Raw genomic sequence first — 23,592 nt, forward strand, 5'->3', positions numbered from 1 at the left:
GTTAAGTACTAGTGAAGGCAGAAAGAAAAACTGATTCTGGCAGATATATAATTTCTAGAACTCTACTACGGAACAGAGCTAGTTTTTACAAGACTTTTACGCAACCTGGAAGAATATCCCTCAAAGCCATTTGATTCCCTTTGCCTTCCAAAACAACTTTCTATTTGGTTTTCTACAGTCTCTGATTCTAAAAACAGTGCCTTCCATGGCAGAAACTAGTATACACTATCCCAAGCCCAATTAACAGAAATTCTGGATTACAAAAAAAGAGTCAATCACCCAGAACCTGATCTGCATTGAAGGAACATATAAAACCCTATTTTGTGTACCTTAAACCTAAGGACTAGATCACAGACTAAAGAAGTCACCACGTCCTTCCTTTGAAAATGCTTTCTTTAAAAGCAATATTTACATTTATAAAGAATATGCTCCACAGAAGAAAAACACACAGGAGAAATAAGTTCTGGTGCTTTATTGCACAGTAGGGTGATTACAGATAATGATAAGAATGTACTGTAGTTTCTCAAAATGATATTGAATGCTTTTACAAAAAAAAGTATATGTTTAAGGAAATAAACAGGCTTGCTCTGAGTTGATCATTGCACAACATATACATGCACAGAAACATCACATGGAACCCCATAAATATACTTTGCATGTGTCAATTAAAAATATTTTTAAATTTATAAAAGAAAAACATGTCTTAAGCCTTGGACAAATTTATTGTGAACTACAGAATGTGCTAAAAGGAACTGGCAGCTCTATTTGAACCTTCTCACCTTGTAGATGAAAGGTTACATTACATCTTACAGGTTAAATTATCTGCTCAAAGTCTTTAGGGTGGTTAGAGTTAGGCATTTAACACAGGTCTCTTGACTCCCCCAAGTCAGTGTTTTTCCCATTAGAGTTCATCACTTGCTTCATCACAGAGCAGTAAGAACAACTCTAAAGTCACACAGACCTGGGTTCAAAGTTTAATGCACCTACTTAAACCCCCTGCAACAGTGTCATTTAGCCTCTCTAAGCTTCACTGTTCTCACCTTTAATTAGTAACAACAGTATTTTCTACCTAGATAGAAAGGATTAAATGAAAGAATGCATACAAAGTGCTTAATGGGGAAGCATTTTGGCCTCATGGTTAAGACGTCACTTTGGGGTTCCAAGTTGTACTGTAGATTAGACTAACCCCTTGGGTCACTGGTGTCCCATATCAGAGTTCAAGTCCAGGTTGCTTGGCTCTCAATCCAGATTCCTGGCAATACATCTGGGAAGGCAGTGGAAGACAACCCAAATACTTGGGCCCCTGTCACCCATAAGAGAACCAGATGGAGTTCTGGGCCCAGTTTCAGCCTGGCCCAGACCTGCCTATCGCAGCCATCTGGGGAGTAAACCAACAGATAGATAGAAGCTCTCTCTAGATTTCTCCTTCTCTATCACTCTTTCAAAGAAATAAAACGTAAAAAAAAAAAAAAGAAGAAGAAGAAGAAGAAAAACTGGGGCCAGCGCTGTGGCACAGCAGGTTAACGCCCTGCCCTGAAGCACTGGATTCCATATGGGTGCCGGTTCAAGACCTGGCTGCTCCACTTCCAATCCAGCCCTCTGGTATGGCCTGGGAAAGCAGCAGAAGATGGCCCAAGTCCTTGGGCCCCTGAACCTGCATGGGAGACCTGGAAAAAGGTCCTGGCTCCTGGCTTCAGATAAGCTCAGCTCCAGGTGTTGCAGCCAATTGGGGAATGAATCAGCGGATGGAAGACCTCTCTCTCTGTCTCTCTGCCTCTCCTCTCTCTGTGTAACTCTGACTTTCAAATAAATAAATAAATAAATATTTTTTAAAAAACACTTTCTATAGGCATTTTAGGGGGCATTTGGCATAGTAGTTAAGATGCTGCTCAGGGGCCAGTGTTGTGGTACAGAGAGTGGCATTTTGTATGGGCACCAGTTCCTGAAGGTCCTGGTTCTTGGCTTCAGCCTGGCCCAGCCCTGGCTCAGCCCTGGCTGTTGTGGCCACCTGGGGGAGTAAATCAGCAAATGAAACATCTCTCTATTGTCTCTCCCTCCAACTTTGCCTTTCAAATAAATAAAATTTTAAAAAAGCAGCAGCAGGTCGGCGCCTTGGCTCAATAGGCTAATCCTCCACCTTGAGGCGCTGGCACACGGGGTTCTAGTCCCGGTCAGGGCGCCGGATTCTGTCCCAGTTGCCCCTCTTCCAGGCCAGCTCTCTGCTGAGGCCAGGGAGTGCAGTGGAGAATGGCCCAAGTGCTTGGGCCCTGCACCCCATGGGAGACCAGGAGAAGCACCTGGCTCCTGGCTTCGGATCAGAGCGGTGCGCCGGCCACAGCGTGCCGGCCACGGGGGCCATTGGAGGGTGAACCAAAGCAAAAGGAAGACCTTTCTCTCCATCTCTCTCTCACTGTCCACTATGCCTGTCAAAAAAAAAAAAAGCAGAAGCAGCAGAATTCCTAAGACCAGAAAATCTGAGGTCTGCATTTTTTAATCTATTTAGCTCAAGTTAGAGTTAACTTTATTTTTAATAATCATCTTTTCCAGAGCTAATACTTTTCATTTGTCTACAATCAACATATTTATTAAACCCCAGTTGACACCATATATAGTAACTGTACCAAGACATAATTTCTGCTCTTTAAACAGTTCAGTCTAGTAAGAGGCGGACATGAAAGTAAATATTTACATTATAAGTGCTAAAGATCCCTGAGGCACTGCCCAGCAACACTGGGGAGGCAGACTATCCTGGAAGAAGGTGAGGAGAGGCTAATGATTCATGCAGAGAGAAAAGCTACATCCAAAGTATGCAACAAAACAATGCTAGAAAGAGAGGCAACAGAAAGATCATGGAGGGCCTTATAGGCCACACTAAAAGGCTGTTACCAGAAGGCAATGGAAAAGTAGGAAGAACTTTAAAAAGAGAAAATGACCACAGTTGCATTTAGGAAGAATTTCAAAGTGGGAATGGACCCACTGCTCCACGAGAAGGTAAAATCCAGACCATGAGGACTCCACATCTAGCCAGCACAAATGGGGAGGGAGCTAAGGAAGGCAGTGCATTCACCACTAAATGCTTAGCGTCTGGCCCAGCGGAGGCCCCACATCCAGCTCCAGGCACTCTGGCAGAGTCTTGCTCAGCCAGGTATTCATCATGACTCATTGATTATTGAATATTTTAAACAATCACCCTCACAAGGAGAACAAGCCCAGAGGGCTTCTTAAAACCATTAAGCTACTGCCATCATACACAGCTACAACAAAAGAAGTGTGGCACAGCAAGTGAAGCTGCCACCTCAGATGCCAGGTGAGGTCCTGGCTGCTCCTCTTCCAATCTAACTCTGTGTGGATGTGCCTGGGAAGGAAATGGAAAATGGACCAAATATTTAGGCCCCTGCCATCCATGTGGGAGTCCCAGATGGAGTTCTTGGCTCCCAGTTTCAGCCTGGCCCAGCCCCAGCTACTGTGGCCATCTGGGGAATGAACCAGCAGATGGAAGATCTCTCTCTCCTCCCTCCCCTCCCCATCTTTCTATAACACTACCTTTCAAATAAATCTTTTAAATCTTTTTTTTTTTAAAGTATCTCCAGGGCCATCACTGTGGCATAGCAGGTAACGCTGCCACCTGCAGAACCAGCAAACCAGCATCTCATATGGGCACCAGTTCAAGTCTCAGCAACTCCACTTCAGATCCAGCTTCCTGCTAATTGCCTTGAAAAAGCAGTGGAAGATGACCCAAGTCCTTGGGCACCTGCTACCCATATGGATGACTTGGGTGAAGCTCCTGGCTTATGCCTGGCCCAGCCCTTGCCATTGCAGACATTTGGGAAGTGAACGAGTAGATGGAAGATCTGTCTTTTTTCTTCCTCTGTAATGTTGCCTTTCGAATAAATAAATAAATCTTTTTTTAAACAAAAGGTGCAGTCACAATGTATGTAACATACACCTTTAAAAAAAAATATTTACTTATTTATTTGAAAACCGAAGTATCACATAGAGAGAAGGAGAGGCAGAGAGAGAGAGAGAGAAGTCCTCCATCTGCTGGCTTACTCCCCAATTGGCCACAAGGGCCAGAGCTGCATGGATCCGAAGCCAGGAGCCTCTTCTGGGTCTCCCACACGGGTGCAGGGGCCCAAGGACTCGGGCCATCCTCCACTGCCTTCCTAGGCCACAGGAGAGAGCCAGATCTGAAGTGGAGTAGACAGGACCCAAACCGGCACCCATATGGGATGCTGGCACTGCAGGCAACAGCTTTATCCACTACGCCACAGGGCCAGCCCCACATGAATTTTTTTTTTTTTTAATTTATTTGAAAGGCAGCGTTACAGAGAGGCAGAGAGAGAAAGAAAGTGAGAGACAGAGTCTCCCATCCTCTAGATCACTCCCCAAAAGGCCGCATTGGTAGGAGCCAGACCAATCCGGAGCCAGGAGCTTCTTCCAGGTTTCCCATGTGGGTGCAGGGGCCCAAGCACCTGGGCCATCTTCCACTGCTTTTTCAGCCCACAGCAGAGAGCTGGATCAGAAGAGGAGCAGCTGGGACACAAACCAGCACCCCTATGTCATGCTGGCGCTGCAGGTGGAGGCCTAGCCTACTAAGCCACAGTGCCAGCCCTTCATTTTCTCCTTTAAGTTCTCCAGGTTAGTTTTTGGTTGTAAACCCTACACTGGACCCAGTGCTGTAGAAATATCTGATGTGGGGGGGCCACTGCCTGCAGTGCCAGCCTTCCATATGGGCACTGGTTTGAGCCCCAGCTGCTCCACTTCTGATCCAGCTCTCTGCTCCACGTGGCCTAGGAAAGCAGAAGATGGCCCAGGTGCTTGGGACTCTGCACCCACATGGGAAACCCAGAGGAAGCTCCTGGCTACGGCTTTTGCAGCCAATTGGGAGTGAACCAGCAGATGGAAGACCTCTCTCTCTCTCTGCCTCTCCTCTCTGTAAAACTGATTTTTAAATAAATAAATCTTTAAAAAAAAAAAAATAGCTGGGTCAGTGCCATGGCTCACACAGCTAATCCTCTGCCTGAGGTACCCGGTATCTAGTTCTAGTCCCGGTTGCTCCCCTTCCCGTCCAGCTCTCTGCTGTGGCCCGGGAGAGCAGTGGAGGATGGCCCAGGTGTTTGGGCCCCTGCACCCACATGGGAGACCAGGAAGAAGCACCTGGCTCCTGGCCTCGGATCGGTACAGCGCCAGCCATGGCGGCCATTTGGGGAGTGAACCAACTGAAGTGAACCAAAGGAAGACCTTTCTCTCTGTCTCTGTCTGTAACTTTACCTGTCTAATAAAAAAAAAAAAAATTGCTGATGTGGGATATGGGATGCCAGCACTTCAGGTGGTGGCTTTACCCACTACACCACAGTGCTGGCTCCATAAATAAATCTTTAAAAAAAAAAAAAGATATCTAGCTCCATCTTTACTGTTTCTCTGGTTTTAAGCTTTTATTTCTCCTTTTAGTCAATTATTTTAATTCTCCCTCCAGTTTCACTAACCTCAACAATCCAGAGTCAAGATTTCCATGGCCATGGGCAATGCCCCCACCATGTCCACCCCTATTCCAGAAGTACCAGACTTAAAGATGGAGTAGACATAGTGACTCATTGCAAAAAGAAGTTAATAGGAAATTCTAAACACATAATACCTAATCCAGCTAAAAGTCAAGACTCTCAGGAATTCTTAGGCTGGAGGTCAAGATGTCACTTTATACATCAGATTCTCAGTTGTATTGTCTCAAGTTCCAATTAACTAAAATAATGAACAAAATTATATTAATAAAGTTAAAGGCCATGTATCGCACATTATACCTTATAGTATACTTGCATACATTATGATTACACCTTTCATTTAACATCTTCCAACACCACCAACATAAGGTGTGACAACACACAAAGAATCTGACCAAAAGGCAAAGCTAAGCAGTAATGGCAATTAGAAATGGTGATAAGAGGTTTATATAAATGAGCATAATAAAAAGAGATAAGAAACGGGAAGAACTGTCATGTCAGAAAAAACTGTAGAATTCAAGAAGTGAAGAAAAAGTAATGTTTTTCCACTTCTGTTGTCATTTTCTTTCAAACAGAAAACAAAGGTACTAGGAGGGTAAAAATGCCACCTGGGACTCTTTGCATTCCATATCTGAGTGCCTGGTTTGAATCCTGGCTTCTCTGCTTCTGATCCAGCTTCCTGCCAATGTGCAACCTGGGAGGCAACAATACTTGAGTCCTTGCCACTCATGAGGGAGACCAAGACTGTGTTTCAGGCTCCTGGCTTCAGCATAACTCAGCATCTGAGGAGTGAACCAGTAGATGGAAGATCTCGATCTCTCGATCTCTTTCTCTCTCTTTCTGCCTTACCAATAAATTGAAAATTTTAAAATTTTGTAAGTAATGAGATCTTGAGGCCAGCGTTATGGTGCACAAGGTTAAGCCATCGCCTCTGTCGCCATCATCCAATGAGTGGCAGTTGAGTCCTGGCTGCTCCACTTCTGATTTAGCTCCCTGCTAATGAGCCTGGGAAAGAAGTGGAAGATGACCCAAGTACCTGGGTCCCTACCACCTACATTAGAGACCCAGATGGAGTTCCTGGCTTTGGCTTGGCCCAGTCCCAGCTGTTGCAGGCATTTAGGCTGTGAAACAGTATATAGATGAACTCCCCTGTTTCTCTTTCAAATAATTTTTTTTAAAGTTCATGAAAAATGTACATTATCCTTTTAAATATTTTTAATAAAAATCTGACATTGCAGTAATTGGTTCAGTATCTTATGTTCTGCAACTACACTAGGTAAACGTCCATCTACTTTTTTTTCTTTAATTACTTCACACATTAGCATCTGAAGCTTGGCACAGTTAAAAGAAATTGCATTCTAGGCCGGCGCCGTGGCTTAACAGGCTAATCCTCCGCTTTGCGGCGCCAGCACACCGGGTTCTAGTCCCGGTTGGGGCGCCAGATTCTATCCCGGTTGCCCCTCTTCCAGGCCAGCTCTCTGCTGTGGCCTGGGAAGGCAGTGGAGGATGGCCCAAGTGCTTGGGCCCTGCACCCGCATGGGAGACCAGGAGAAGCACCTGGCTCCTGGCTTCAGATCGGCACAGTGGCCATTGGAGGGTAACCAACGGCAAAAAGGAAGACCTTTCTCTCTGTCTCTCTCTCTCACTATCCACTCTGCCTGTCAAAAAAAAAAAAAAAAGAGGCCGGCGCCGCGGCTCACTAGGCTAATCCTCCGCCTTGCGGCGCCGGCACACCGGGTTCTAGTCCCGGTTGGGGCACCGATCCTATCCCGGTTGCCCCTCTTCCAGGCCAGCTCTCTGCTGTGGCCAGGGAGTGCAGTGGAGGATGGCCCAAGTCCTTGGGCCCTGCACCCCATGGGAGACCAGGAGAAGCACCTGGCTCCTGCCATCGGATCAGCGCGGTGCGCCGGCCGCAGCGCGCCTACCGCGGCGGCCATTGGAGGGTGAACCAACGGCAAAAGGAAGACCTTTCTCTCTGTCTCTCTCTCACTGTCCACTCTGCCTGTCAAAAAAAAAAAAAAAAAAGAAATTGCATTCTAGTACTGGGACTACCTTATGTTTTTATCAGATTTTTATCTCTCAACTACCAACTTTCTTTTGATAAAATAACTTCTGAATAGTTTCTCAAAGAGCTGATAGGACATTCTTTTGGATAGATCAGTGTGTTCTGTGATATTACAGGCTCAATAAACCTTTTAACACTCCAGGCATCACTGCCAGTCCATGGAGTCCTTCAGATCTAAAACTTCCAATTCTGTAACTCTGGGCCTTTTAGAGTTTTCTAGAGACAAAAATCTGAAAAAGGGCAGGGTAGATGCTTTCTCTGGCCTTAACTGTCCCTAAAAGTACATGAGAGGCAGGCATTTGGCCTTGTGGTTGAGGTGCTAGTTGGGACCCCTCCATCCTACACTGAAATGCCTGGGTACAATTCCCAATTCCATCTTCCTGCTCATGAAGATCCTGTGAAGCAGGAGATGATGGCTCAAATGCTTGAGTCCTTGCCATTCACAAGGGAGGCCTGGATTGAGTTCCTGGCTCCAGCTTGCTAAGACCCAGCCCAGGGAACTGCAAGCACCTGGAGATTGAATCAGCAGATGGGATCAATCTCTCTTTCTCTTCTCCCCCCTCCACCCCATCCTTCCCTCCCTCCCTCCCTTAAAACTTAAAATATTTAAAAATTTTAAAAATGTTAAGCACATGAGATTCTCAGGTTAACTGATTCTGATTTCCTATGTTCTGATCAATGTTCTTATCTGCTTGGCTCATGTAAAACAAGAATCTTAGTGGCATTTTCTGGATGGAGCACTTGGAATCCTTTGGGAATCCTGACATCAACTCTTCTTAAGTAATTCTCAAAAGTAGGCTGGGACCAGACTAGCGGTACTGGATTTAAACAAGAGTATAGAGAAAAAAGGCTCCACACCTGCCTGGAGACAAAGGATAATTTGCCTGACCATTGAGTGTCAGACTATGAAGATTTCTAATGGTTTGGCTTTTTTGTACTACCAGTTGAATCAAAGAGGCTAGACATTAGAGTGCCCTGGGCATGCTGTTTTGATGTTACCTTCTTTCAGGTTCTGGGCCTGTGGGCCTCTGCTAAATTTTCTGGCTCCCATAATACCACCTCACAATAAGCCCTCTTAATTTCAACAAAGTAAAGTACCCATATTGTCAGTCATCTATTCATCAGTCTTAGACTATCCTTCGTTTTCCTCATTTTCAGAGCAAAATAACCTATTAGCATTGGCATTCTGCCTAACATTGATTGCCCAAGTGCCGAACAGCATGTTCTTGGAGGTTCCCACACCCAGAGTTCTAGCCTGGCATTGTGCTGAGGGCTAAAAGTACACTTCACATAGGTCAGGGAACTCTGGGGCTGGCTGGCAGAGGCTCACTGGGTAATCCAGGGATGCTCTCCTAGGTCCTCTAGAGAAGCTATTTTGGGTGGCCACTTGGGTTTAAGAACAGAGAAGCTGAAATGTGCCTTTTACTTCCTCACAGGTTAGATTTCTTAACTTAATGCACAACTGAGTCTGCATGGTATCCATCAAAGGATTTTCAAACATCAGCTAAATGTTGAAATCTGATACCTTTTTTTTTACCAGGTGATTAAACTGAGGCCAGTAAAGAGGTCTGTTCAAAGTACAATTCTTATGTAGTTGCTGCAGCCACAGAATTAAGATTGAAATCTGAATCTGCTTTCTATGATGCCACTGCTATGTGAAAAATCTTAATTTGTATTAAACAGCTTCAGAATTAGATTTAATTCCACACCAGCATTATACATTTTATTTTTAGTTTGGACTTACTCCTCCCAGCATGACAAATATGACTGAAATTTGCTGACAGTAATTTTCTCCACAGAAATTTCAGTTGTTTGATTCAACTGTACAAGAGTCAGTCAAACACACTAAAGGAAAAACTAAAGACTTTACATTTTTAGCTTTTCTGTCTAGAAGTAGCCTGCTGTGAAGTCAGTCTGAAATGCCCTTTACCCATCCCTACAACCCATTTTTGGCTTTTGGCAGAGTTCCATAACCTGGTTCAAATCTCACCTCCTTTACAAAATATAAATTAACTTTGAAGTCTCTCCCCAGCCTCCAAGATCCCTTCAGCATCTCCACTGCCACATTAGTATCACCTTGTGTTAACCTTGAATTCTTTGATGTTTATAGTTTGCTATTTATGTGTTTGTGATCCATAAGTTGTAAGTCTTTGGACAACAGAGGTTCTTACTCTTCCTTTTCCCCTAGTGCTTAAGTTGTGAAGAAAAATTGTTTGAAAAGCAAAATACACAAATACATAATATTTGTTTGTAAGCCAGAGGAGAACCCCCCAAAAAAATTAAAAAAAAAACAAAACTAACCAATGCATATATCAGCATCAAATTGGTAAGATGACTTCATAGACTCTTTAGAATCCTGCCCATTTGAAGATAGGTATGCAGGGCCAATCAACACTGTGACTTTAGTAGGTTAAGCCTTTGCCTGTGGCCCCAGCATCCCATTTGGATGCTGGTTCAAGTTCTGGCTGCTCCACTTCTGATCCAGTTCTCTGCTAATGCACCTGGAAAAGTAGTGGAAGATGGCCCAAGTGCTTGGGCCCCTGCACCTGTTTGGGAGACCCAAAAGAAGCTCCTGGCTTCGGATCTGCCCAGCTCTGGCCATCGAGGCCACTTGGGGAGTGAACCAGCAAATGGAAGATCTCTGTCTCTCCCTCTGTCTGTAACTCTTCTTCTCAAATAAATAAAGACAGGTCTGTATTTCTGGCAGAAAAAAAAAAAAAAAAACTTACCTTTTATCTTGCCAAGGACAGAGAATCAGTCAAGGCCATACAGAAATAAATCCAAAATTACCAATATGAGATTCAGGAGTGTTTATTTGCTGCAGCAGTTAAGACATTTCTTGGGACACCCACATTACATATCAGAGTGTCTGGGTTCAAGTCCCACCTCTACTTCCAACTCTAGTTCCCTGCTAACCACACCTTGGGAGGCAGCAAATGATGGCTCAAGTAACTGGGTCCCTGCAACCCAGGAGCCAAGCTCTAGTCTCCTGAATTCAGCCTGGCCACACTCTAAATACTGCAGGTGTTAGGAGAGTGAATCAAAGGATAAAAGCTCTCTCTCTGCCTCTCATATAAATAATGACAATAAATTCTTAATGTGAAATTAATTCTTCACTTCTCCCTCAAATAATCAATAAACAAGACTTGTCAAATTTTACCCACTAATATCTCCATAACCCAGGAAAAAGGGTTTTCAAACCTCAGCTTCTTAAAATAGACTGCTGTGCTCTATCTCTGGAGTTTCCTATTCATTAGATTTGAAACAAAACTAAGAATTTGCATTTCTATCGGTGCTGTGGCATAGTAAAGTTGCCACCTGCAATACAGGCATCCCGTATGGGCACCGGTTTGAGTCCTGGCTGCTCTACTTCCAATCCAACTCTCTGCTATGGCCTGGGAAAGTAGTGGAAGATGGCCCAAGCCCTTGGGTCCCTGCACCCATGTGGGAGACCCGGAAGAAACTCCTGGCTCTTTGCATCAGATCAGCACAGCTGTAGCTGTTTCAGCCATTTAGGGGGTGAACCAGCGTATGGAAGACTTCTCTCTCTCTGCCTCTCCCTCTCCCTCTGCCTCTCTAACTCTGCCTTCCAAATAAATAAATCTTAAAAACAAAAAATAATGCAGTATAAAAAAATTTGCATTCCCAATAAGTACAAGGTGATACCGATGCTGCTCATCCAGTGACCACACTTTCAAAATCATTACTTTAACCTATCCCTCACTGTATTTTACATGCTTTCAGTACAGTTCACAATTTCTACAAAAGGAAAAAAGCCCAAGTTGTGACATAGTAAGATGACTTAAATGAGACAAGAGGACAGCCAGATTTGACCCTGAATCTTGAATCATTTCCTTTAGTGGGCAGTGGTTGTCCATGGCTTTTAAGTGATTAGTAACACACAGCAATGAGTCCTAAAGGATTTCTGGAGTGGTCCAGAGTACCTCTGAATTCAAACCATCATTATGAGGTCATGACAGTGTAGGAGTCAGAAGTGAAGGAGAGGGAAATGAAGGCTACACTCACTGTCAAAAGGGTGTTTTCTGTAGACAAGTGAATGGAGCTATTGTATACAAACTCAGAGGTTGCCAAGCATGTGGCCCAATTATTTTGCCTGTAAGAGCATGGCACGGAAGGATCTCTTTAGAAAATTTGATTCATACAACTTTTAGTCTAATGGTAACAGGAAAAAACATGAAGAAATTGAACCTAAGGGCCTTTACAAGTTCCTTCCAAAGCTAGAACATGAAACAGGGAACTCAGAGAAAGGCCATGAAGTAAAACATCACTCTTCGAAATAAACAATTGGTGGGCCAGCGCTGTGGCATAGCAGGTAAAGCCGTCACCTGCAGTGCCAGCATCCCATATGGGCACTGGTTCGAGTCCCAGCTGCTCCACTTCTGACCTAGCTCTCTGATATGGCCTGGGAAAGCAGTAGAAGATAGCCCAAGTCCTTGGGCCCCCACACCCATGTGGGAGACCTGGAAGAAGCTCCTGGCTCCAGGCTTCAGATCAGCTCAGATCCAGCTGTTGTGGTCATTTGGGGAGTAAATTAGCAGATGGGAGACCTTTCTTTCTGTCTCTCTCTCTCTGTATAACTTTTTTTTTTGACAGGTAGAGTTATAGACAGTGAGAGAGAGGGAGAGAGAGAGAGAAAGGTCTCCCTTCTGTTGGTTCACTCCCCAAATGGCTGCTATGACCAGCACTGTGCCGATCCAAAGCAGGCGCCTCCTCCTGGTCTCCCATGTGGGTGCAAGGGCCCAAGCACTTGGGCCATCCTCCACTGCCCTCTGGGGCCACAGCAGAGAGCTGGACTGGAAGAGGAGCAACCGGGACTAGAACCCAGTGCCCATATGGGATGAAAGCGCCGCAGGAGGAGGATTAACCAAGTGAGCCATGGTGCCGGCTCTGAATAACTTTTTCAAATAAATAAAATGAATCTTTAAAAAAAAATAAACAATTGATGGGGCTGGCGTTGTGGCACAGTGGGTAAAGCTACCACCTATGACACTGGCATTCTATATGGGTGCCAGTTCATGTTCCAGCTGCTCCACTTCCAAACCAGTTCCCTGCTAAAAGTCCAGGAAAAGCAAGAGAAGGTGGCCTGAATGTGTGGGCCCCATGAAGTTCCTGACTTCACTTCAGCCTGACCCAGCCTTCTTCCCCCTCCCCTCTGTGTGTCTGTGTGTAACTCTTACTTTCAAATAAATAAATCTTCAAAGAAAAAAATTAGCAACTAAAGAGTAGGCATTTTAGCCTAACAATTAAGACACCAGCATCCCACATGGGAGTGCCTGGGTTCAGTTCCCAGCTCGCTCTTGACTCCAGTTTCCTGCCAATGTAGATCCTGGGAGGCAGCAATGATGGCTCAAATAATTGGGTTCCTACCATCCACATATGTTCCCCACTCCATTGTGAGCATCTGAGGCATGAACCAGCAAATGAGAGCTCTCTTTTTCTCTGAGTCTCTCAAATAAAAGAAAAAAAAAAGAATTTAAAAAGAAACTAATTGGTAAAATTCCAATAGAAGGTCTTATCTTAATCCAAATAGTGACAAGCAATAATGAGGATCACATGGTGGTCTTGGGAGGTAAGAAGCCCATAATATAAATCTAGGGTTTAAGCTCTCAAACTGGAGGTAAGAAATATGCACTGGGCCAGCACTGTGGTATGGTAGGTTAAGCCTGTGCCTGTGGCGACGGTTCAAGTCTCCATTTCTGATCCAGCTCCCTGCTAATGGCCTGGGAAAGCAGTGGAGGATGGCCCAAGTGCTTGGACTCCTACACCCACGTGGGAGACCCACATCAAGCTCCTGGCTTCAGGTAGGTCCAGCCCCGACCGTTGAGGCCATTTGGGAGTAAACCAGTGGATGGAAGATCTTTCTGTGTCTCCCTCCCTCTCTAACTCCACCTCTCAAATAAATAAATAAATCTTAAAAAAAAAAAAAAGGTACACTCCACTTTCCCTAGTCTACCTTTAGCTCTACCTACATTTAAAGTATTTGTAAAAGTTCAAAGAGTTATATCGGTCACTAGGGCGAACGGTCTTAAGGGAATAGAGGATGTGTTTCAATTGCTATAATGAACACATGTTTTGCTCTCTTAGGAGAAACAACATTCACTCCACAACATGGGAATGAAGAGGCTTTTAGTACTCTTCAAATTTCTTAACTACGTAAGAAAACTGCCAAGGCTAAAAAACAGAGGCAACAAATGCCACCTGGCCTCCAAGAAACCAGTACCCGCAAGCACCAAGTAAGTGAAAAACAGGAGCTGTGGGGTTGCTGCCAGTCCTGTTCTGGTGTACCAGCCCTGACTAAGCACAGCTGAAGGAAGAGCAACCCACGGAGAGCTGAGCCCTGAACAGGCGCTGCCCATAGGACAAATGCTGCAGATGAGACTGTCCGGATGAATTCAGCTTTAAAAAGACACAACTAGAAAACAGCTGAGAAGCACTGTTCATTTCCTATTTGGGAAAAAAGATTAGAAATGAGACAGTGAGGAGGGCTAAATCCCATTTTTGCAGTACTAACTTAGGGGTAAAGAGTAAAGGTAATTTCTATAGTTATGGTGATTCATATGCTTCTAGCACTTCATGAAGCATAGCACTACACAGTATTCATTTGATCTAAGCCCTCTGAACCTGAAGAGGATAAAGAGTTATAAAGTTGTTTAAAAATGCTTATTGTTGGCCAGTGCCACGGCTCACTTGGCTAATCCTCCGCCTGCGGCGCCGGCACCCTGGGGTTCTAGTCCCGGTTGGGGCGCCAGATTTTGTCACTCCTCTTCCAGTCCAGCTCTCTGCTGTGGCCCGGGAAGGCAGTGGAGGATGGCCCAAGTGCTTGGGTCCCTGCACCTGCATGGGAGACCAGGAGGAAGCACCTGGCTCCTGGCTTCGGATCGGCGCGCAGCGCCGGCAGTGGCAGCCATTAGGGAAGTGAACCAACGGAAGGAAGACTTTTTTCTCTGTCTCTCTCTCACTGTCTTACTCTGCCTGTGAAAAAAAAAATGCTTATTGTTTTCAGGTATAAGAAATTTCTAAAGTGATAACACAGCAATCATGTAGCACAAGCAAATCAAAACAAATATTTATTGAATTATAACTATGTAAGACATGGAACTAGGTGCTATAATTCTTAGGATTTATGATTTGTAACTTTCTCTTACTCTCCTTTATAAATTCTAAAGTACAATTTACCATACAAATACAGTTCTGGGTAGGTATTTGGCCTACCATTTAAAACTCCAGTGCACATTCCATATTAGAGAAACTGGGTTTGAGTCCCAGCTCTGGCTCTCCCAATTGCAGATTCCCGGGAGGCATAGGTGATGGCTCAAGCAGTTGAGTTCCTGCCACCCAGCTCAGCACTGGGTCAGTGACAACCAGGTGTGTGTGTGTGTGTGATCTCTTTCTCTGCCTCTCAAATATTTTTTAAATTAAGTTATTAAAATGATCCAAAATATTTTAATACAGCAATAATTATATCATTGGTAAATCTCTTCTTATTCCTTGCTTCTTTTGGGTTATACATTTTCATACCTATACATAAACCACTTCAAATGCATTACAAAAATGGCTTTTTTTTTTTTTTTTTTTTTTTAGTTATAGCTGCCTGATTTTATTTTGGCAGTTTTTTTTTTAAGTTTGATACTAATGATAGCACTATCATGATAAATGAGTCTCTGAGCAATGTAACTAACAGAGGACTCAAAACCACATGTTCTTTTATTACACACTATGTTGAACTGCCTCATCTAGCATAGTCATTCCAAGCATTTAATAGAATGCAAATTCACACAAATACCCATGAGTAAAAGCTGCTATGGTGAATGCTTCTGCATTTCTCATGGAGGCCACTGACACTTCCTTAAACAGAACTATTTCAAAAGGAAAAAGAATGAGAGCACAACTGCAAATCTGGACTTTACCTGCTGTATTCAAAAGACTGATTTGCATCAACTTTATACAATAAATATTTAATATAGATTAAGAAACAACACAAATGCTTTTAGGATTTTAGAAGACTGATTCTGAAATCATCATAGCTTCCAGAGTTAGAGTTTAACTGACTTGCTAGTGTAACAGAGATCCTAAGACAGCATAATTATCTGTTAGTTTTTTAAAAATTAATATTCATAAAAATACATCAGCTTTGTGTTTTTCTCTGTGAATAAAATCACCCTAATTCTCTAGCAATATCCCTTTTGCCTTAATAAATCCAAAGATTCCACTTACCATATATGAAGCAGAAAATACTAGAAGACAAATCACAGCTCAGGAATAAATATCCCTCTAAAGCCAAAGAGTACATAGATTAGAAGGTAAGTAAACATGAACCCCTGAATTTTAAAGAAGAGTTCTAATGAGGAATCAAGTTATTCCAGCATGGAATTTTATTAATTTTATTACTTACTTATTTGAGAAGCAGAAAGTTAGATAAATAGCACACAAATCAGCAGGTTCTCTCTCCAAATGCCCAAATGGTTGGGCCAGGCTGAAGCTAGAGCTAGGAACTCAATCCCAGTCTCCAATACAGGTAGAACAAAACTACTGAAGCCATCACGGCTGACTCCCATGGTTCCTATCCTAAGTGGAAACTAGAGTAAGGAGCTGGAGCTGGAATCAAACCCAGGCACTCCAGTGTGGACATGGGCATCCTAACCAGCATCTTAACCACTAAGCCAAATACTACCCCACCAGTCTGGGATTTCACAATTTTACTGAAACTAACAGAAATCATCTTATGGAGATTTAAGACTCCAGTTAATTTATTTTCCTAAAAATAAGTAAAGCATTTCTCAATTTCAGTTTTTTATTTGAATAGAATAAGGCACAAAATAATATATTAGTCTGCTTCTTATTTGTAATGATATTTTAAAATTATTTTCTCTTTACTATGAAATAAGCATTAAAGGAGGATATTAAGGTAGAGAGAGGTGAAGTGACTTGGGGACTCAGAAAAGAGAGGAAAAAAAGAGATACTGACCAGAGTTTGAATATAGTGGCACTACTAACATTGAGCAAGTTCCTTTGGTTTCCTGGACCTGTTCTTTCAACTGCAAAATAGAAACCACCTACCTCCCAAATGGTTGATATAAGGTGTAAGTAAGGCACCTAACAGAAGTTTAGTACACACAGCCACTTAACAAACATTGGTTCTCAATCCACAATTCTACTTCCATCACTTGGTACAATGGATATTTAATTAATTCATAATGGTGTTGTGAGGGAAATGAGATAATAATGCATGTACAGTGCTGGCAAACACAGGGCTCAGTACATGGGTGCCTTCTCTCCCTCCCTCACGCCCAGGTCCCACAAGTCACCAAGGTGGTTGAGCCAGTTAAATCTGAATATTGGTTCCACTACAGAACTCTCTCTACACACACTTTTTGCTTGTGATAGAATCTTGTTCACCTGCAAACACTAATTTAACCCAGCTGCTTAATCAGTTACTTTAATGTGTCCCCAGTAAAGCCAAATTTATTTCTAGGGTAGCTCTACCTTTCAGTAATCATAAAAAAATGATTAAGATTTCTAGCTTGAGAAAATGTTATCTTTTTCCAGTATATATTTCTACTGGACATTCCGCAATATATATCCTTAAAAATTTACAAACTATATAATCTGATACTCAAAAATATAGTCCTTAAGATATTATATGCACAAGAACTTAAATGACTCCATTCAGAATGAGTTCAGATATTGGTTACCTTTTCACTTTTCCTATTTCTTCCCAAATAAAATGGCAAAGTTAGGAGGTGACAAATGTAGTAAATAAATATAGATATACATAAACAAAGCAGATGAGTGAAAAATGTGGACCAGATCTGCATTTATAAGGCAATGACCTTCAAAACTGTCAGGGAGCTGTTAACCATGTTCTTCACAGGGGAGCAATTATACTACAACCCTCCTATATATACTTCCATTTCTCATGGTCCACAAGCATATTTGCATATCAGAAAGAATGAAAGAACAGTCTGGTAACTGTGGCAATCTTCACTGAGAAGATATAAAGCATTTTCATTACTTTAATAATCACATCCTAAATGCCAGATCAGTGTAACTGCTGCGTTATGAAAGGCTACACCAACACTTTGACAGAATTTTCTACAAATGAAATTTACCAAACCTACTAACCTGTCTCCTACCCAGTGATAACATTTCTGATTCTGTGAGCCCCTAAGTGGTCTCTGATTATCTGAAGAGGCACTAAAATCTTTCTAAAACAGACACTTTATTTAAGCAGAACTATTGCATACACTTTCAGGAAAAGGAGTTCAAATTATCACACCCAAAAATAAAAATACATAGTACAATGCCTACAATGTTAAGAACATTACTTATCCTACTAACAAGCTCACAGATCCCTTTCATACTGACGTAAAAGACCTTATGCCAGTGTTTGACAAATAAGCATGTGTACACACATATACACTATAGAAATGTACAAGAGAAAAAGTTGCTAAGAAAAGCTCAGTCTCTAAATGCTCAAAAAAACTATAAGCAAAAAATACTAATTTCATGTAAGATATTGTCTTTTTTAAACCTTTCCTCACATGGCTAAAGACAAAAGCAATCCAGAACAGTGCTGTCAAATAACACAACATTATATTATACTTCACCATTTCTGTGCTTTTTAGATTCCATGCAGAATCACAATGCACAACCATTAACACGTCTAGACAGCACGAGTTGCCATATTATACATTTTTAACAACATTCAATTGTAATAACGTAAAATAAGAGCAGCAGGAAAAAAAAAACACAAGCACAGTAGGATATAGAAGCATAAATCCAATAAATCCTGGTTAACTTAAAAATATCCTTTTCCTCAATGGTAATTTAAAACCCATCCACAATTAGAATACCAATCACAAGCCCACAGGTTCCACTAACTGGGAAAAAATAACTAGTTGCCTTATTGCAATACCTTACAACCACAAGGCTTTCATTTCCACTAGAGTGGCCATTTGTGCTCTATACCTTGCAAAAGTTAATGACCTGCCCCCAACATTTTATTTCACCACATATCCAGAAAGTATTCTTAGGACTCATGAAGTCTCAATCTCACATTGCCCTTGATAAGCTATTGTGTACATGCTCTGGATTTTAAGGCAAAAAGAATAAAGACTCTGAAAGCTCCCAATGTATTCAAACGGCAAGGAAGTCAAATCAATGTTGTCTTTTTTTTCCCACCAAAACAAAAAACCTATACATGGCACAATGATACGATAGAAACAAAAAGTAGCCTGCCACTCATTCAGTAAGGAAATAATAAAAAAGCGTCTATCATATCCAAGTACACAAAAATCCTTTCACTTGGTAGCTAGTATCAAAAAGCAAGATTTGTGCTCTTTCTCTGCCCTCCTGGATCTCGGGCAGCAGTCAGCACTTGTGCCCAGAGCTGGTCAGGGGGTAGGAAGGGGAGGGAGGCAAGGCAAAGTGGGGAGAAGGCAGAACTGAGCCCGGAGTCAGCAGAGGGCAGCTGCTCCCAGACACTGCCCGGCGTCTTTCTCACACACCGCTATTTTCCGCGATTGAGCATCGTCAGCAAAAAAAAAAAAAAAAAAAAAAAATTAAGGGGGGGGGGGGGCGGCGGCGCGGCGAGCCAGCGAGGAGAGCACCCGGGCCGGGCTGACAGTTTTTGTCTGCCACATGCCAGCCTGGAAGCCGCCTCTGGCTTCTCGCCGCCGAGGAACGGGATCAGGTGAGACCCCTCCGGCTCTAACTCAATTTGCTTCTCCACAAAGAGCAATTTCCGGCGAGGAGCGCAGGATCCTCCCGGCGCCTCAACTACACCTCGGAGCATGGTGAACGTGTTTCCATCTCCGACTTCCTCGGGGAGGGCTGTGACTGCGTTCCCGGGAACGACTACTACTCCCGACGCGCCGCACAGCAGGCGTGAAGGAACAGAAGAAGGGGTTGTTTAAAAAAAAAAAAAAAAAATGCCTTCCAAAACCACCGCGTTCGGAGAGAGCACCGCTGTGCAGCAGCGTCGTATTGTTGGCGTTTGGGGCTAAGTCGCCGATGCCTTCCGGCCACCGCCAACCTCCGGCCACCGCCAGCCTCCAGATCGCTGGGACTTGTTGCTAAATCTTTACCTCACGCCCCCAGAGCTGCCCCACACAATAAAGATTTGGGGAGCAAAAAAAACAAACAAAAAAAAAAGCGGGAGGGGAGGGGAGGGGGCCTAAACCTTGGAAGCCCACAGGGCTGGGCTCCCTCCAACAGGCCACTCTGCACGGGCTGCGGGTTCAGGTCTACCTTCTCAGAGCTCTGACTCACACACACGCTGGGGGGAAAATTATGACACAAACCTTGATCTTCCCAACCAAAGCGAGATCGGGAACGCCGGCCGGCCGGCCGGCCCTGCCCCGCGACGGGGCTCCCCGGGAAGGGGCTCGTGCCCTGTCAGCCTCCCTCCGGACGCCCGCCGAGGGGCCGGAACGCGGCTCCCTCACCCCGGGCGAGGGCAGGGGCAGGAGTTGGGGATCCGGGACGCGGGGACTCACTTCGCCCCGGCGCTGAGAGTCAGGTGCCCGGCCCCCGTCAGGGGCTCCGGCAAGGGCGCCCCGCACCAGGGCACTCCGCCGCAGCCAGGGCCGGACAAAGCGCGGCGCTGAGGCTCGGGCGACCCCCGGGCGGCGGCCAAGTTGGCCTGACTCGGGAGACCGGGGACGGGGTCCCGTGGGCGGGCCGGCGCGGCGCTGACCTGTATGGTGCAGGTGTACTCGCTGTCGTCCAGCAGCCGCACGGTGCAGCTGTACTCGCGCTCCAGGCTCCTGCTGCTGCCGCTCATCAACCTGCTCAGCATCTTCCCGCCCGCCCGCCCGCCCGTTCCCGGGAGCGACGCGGCGGCGCTGCGGACCCCGGACCAGGCGCCCCTCAGCCCGGCAGCTCCGCGCCGACCCCGGGAACCTGTACCATCACCCCGACCCCGTCGCCGCCGCTGCCTCCTGCTGGCCCCGCTTCCCCTCCCTCTCCGCCTCCCCAGCCGCCACCGCCTCCCCCAGCCCAGAGCAAACGCCGGGCTCGCTCTCCCTGGCGCTCCACTGCCCGTGCCCAGCTCGTGGGGCGGGGCCTCATCCGGAGGCGGCCAATGGGGGTCAGCGCGGCGGAACCGAGTGGCAGACGGAAAGACCAATCGAGAGAGGGCACTCAGATGATGGGCGGCCTATGGAAGCAATCACGGGAAAGCAATCGGTCCGAGCCACGCGGGACCAGCCCTCTAGCGTCCTAAACGAGGGGCTCTTTACCGCCCCGTGGTTCTCTGGCTGCTGTTTCCCCTCCCCCGGGCCAGGTGTGGGCACTCGGCTGGATTGATGTCTGCTGAATGTGTCTGACCTCCGTTTCAGGGGCCAGGTCGCGCACCCTGCAACGCCGCGGTTCCCGCCCTTTTGGGAGCAGGGGCCAGGAGGCGGCGGGGTTCGAGATCACAATCGCTGCACCTGCAGAATGCGGGCACCTCTGCTCTAGACCTGGAGGCTGCCTCCCACTTGCCCTGCACCGCAGCTCGGCCGGACAGGCCCTTTATTGGGGGGAACACCTGCTTTCAGGAGCTACTTCAGTAAAAGCTGCTGGGACCGCAGAGGCTTGTAAGCGCCCCGGTTTAACCCCCGGGAAAACCCTCCACTCTAACACCCTTTGACTCCGTTTGTTTCCAGAAGACAAAAGGAGACTGAGAAGTGTTTCTTCAGCTGTTAGGGAGCAGAGGAAGCGACGGAGCCTTGCACCTTTAGAATTAAAATTACGTCCCCAAACCTTCTCCTCAAAACACCACAGTATGGCAGGAGGTATACATCACAAAGAAAAAAACTGTTTTCTTCCCTTTGTGACCTGCATCTAAAGACTAAGTTCTTTACAGAGCTTGACTAAGAGATATAATATTTTCCCTCAAAGATTTTAATGGAAGGAATGTTACAATCATGTCAACATATAATTTCGATGTTGTAATAAATAAATTTAAAATAATGAAATAGGCACAATATCCTATTCTTTTGTTTCTACTGTACTTGTTTATAGGTATAACACATTACAAAAATGAAACCCTACATTAACCTAAGAAAATACCCCACCTTGGAGCCGGCGCTGTGGCGCAGTAAGTTAATCCTCTGCTGGTTCGAGTCCCACCTGCTCCTCTTCTGATCCTGCTCTCTGCTGTGGCCTGGGAAAACAGCAGAAGATGGCCCAAGTGCTTGGGCTCCTGTACCCACGTGGGAGACCAGGAAGAAGCCCCTGGCTTCGGTTGCGGCCATTTGGGGAGTGAACCAGCAGATGGAAGACCTTTCTCTCTCCCTCTGTCTGTAACTCTACCTCTCAAATAAATAAATAAATAAAATCTTTTTTAAAAAGAAAATATCTCATCTTTAAAATGTGCTTATTCCAAGCACCTGGCTCCTGCCATCAGCTCAGCGCGGTGCCCCGGCCGCAGCGCGCCAACCGCGGCAGCCATTGGAGGGTGAACCAACGGCAAAGGAAGACCTTTCTCTCTGTCTCTCTCTCACTGTCTACTCTGCCTGTCAAAAAATAAAAAAAAAATTTTTAATTAAAAAAAAATTAAAATGTGCTTATTCCCTAATGTCTTTGGATTGCAATATTTCTCCCATTTTTTTTTTTTTTTGCATGAGATGCATTAGCAGAAAACTGGATCAAAAATGGAGGAGCCAGGACTAGATCCGACATTCTGATATGGCATCCCAAGCAATGGCTTATCAGGCTACGTCATAGTGCCTGCCCCAAAGTAAAATTATTAGTATTCCAAAGTGATATTCCACAAAGCTGAGCTTTGTTATATAGCAGGGATAAGATAATGAAAGATTTCAGAGAGGAAGAATTTTTGATGAATGCCAAAGTTGCTATTTATTATAGAATCTACAACAGCAAGAAAAATGTCCAAGAAACTGGAGGAAGCCCTTTAGTGTGATAGTAGGAAAGTGTCGTTAACAGGTTATGCAAATAAGCAGCTGTTAGAATAAAAAGATAAAACACTGTGAATCCAGAAAAGCTCTAAGGAACTGAATGCAGTCTTTCTTCAAAATATGACCAAAGATGCAATCAACAGGAATGAGACTGTAGCTCCCAAGCCAATGTGTTAAGTAACGTCCTTGCTAAGTCTAGGAAAACCTCATCTGCTGAGATGTTCATCTCATTGAAAGACTAGATATTCATCCCCACTAATGCATAATATACAGAAGGCTGCAAACTCTCACTTTTTGTCTGATACAGAGCACTTCATGAAGAAAACATACAATTTAAAAATAATGGAAGAAAATCAAGAATCCAAAGTTATACCTCAAAAAGAAGGCTTACTAGTAGAAGCCTAAGGGAAACTAGAAAGGGCTTACATAAAACCAAACAGGAATATTTTGTTTTCCTCAAATCTGTTGAGCCAGGTGCTCAGGAAGAAGGGGATTTGTTCAGTTATTGGACTCACGTGCCTTGAGAACTGTAGTGTCATGGCTTCCATGCATCTTTGAGTAAAAAGAGGCCGCAGTGAAAATAAAACTCTAAATTACAAAGGCTGTGTACCCCCACCTTCCCAACTACCAGTATGTCACTCATTCTCCCCTTTAAATCTCCCTCTCTTTGCCACCATGCAGGACTCCCTAGGGGAGGTGTTGTTTCCCAGAGATGCCTGAAATAACTGAACCCCTACCTTCTGAGACACCTATTTTTTCCTCTAGCCAATACAACCTTCACATTCGCCTTAGGATTTGGCAGAAGGAGCACTGCCCTCTCTTTACTAGCACATCACAAACACAAGCCCTGCCCACCAAAGTCTCCCCATAATGTAACTGAAACCATGCTGTAACTCCCAACAATATTTGGAAAGGAAGAACAATTCAACCTGTAACATGCAGGTGTGATATGGCCATTTTCAAAGCCCGCATGGACTAGATGCGGGCTTGCCTGTCAAGCTTCCAGCCTGATTCCTGTGCCTAGACACAGCTTCCCCTCTCCAGCAAGAGTTCCTCTGACCGTGTTGTGGGCATCCAGCTCCAACGACTGTGAAGCTTGGAGAAG

At 44.7% G+C, this 23,592-nt stretch overlaps 1 protein-coding gene across 4 annotated transcripts in view; it reads right to left on the bottom strand.

Moving 5' to 3' along the window:
- Window positions 1–20,383, bottom strand: part of FRMD5 (FERM domain containing 5) — a 383,033-nt gene extending 362,650 nt beyond the window's left edge. For 3 of the 4 annotated variants that reach the window (XM_062205809.1, XM_062205811.1, XM_062205807.1), the window contains exon 1: window positions 20,282–20,383. In XM_062205809.1, coding sequence (XP_062061793.1) covers window positions 20,282–20,383 — 102 coding nt within the window. The remainder of the gene's footprint in view (window positions 1–20,281) is intronic. The other variant, XM_062205808.1, reaches the window with a different exon arrangement.
- Between the last annotated feature and the right edge of the window lie 3,209 nt (window positions 20,384–23,592).

This window comes from Lepus europaeus, chromosome 11 (assembly GCF_033115175.1).
Source record: "Lepus europaeus isolate LE1 chromosome 11, mLepTim1.pri, whole genome shotgun sequence".
In the NCBI taxonomy this organism is placed as follows: Eukaryota; Metazoa; Chordata; class Mammalia; order Lagomorpha; family Leporidae; genus Lepus; species Lepus europaeus.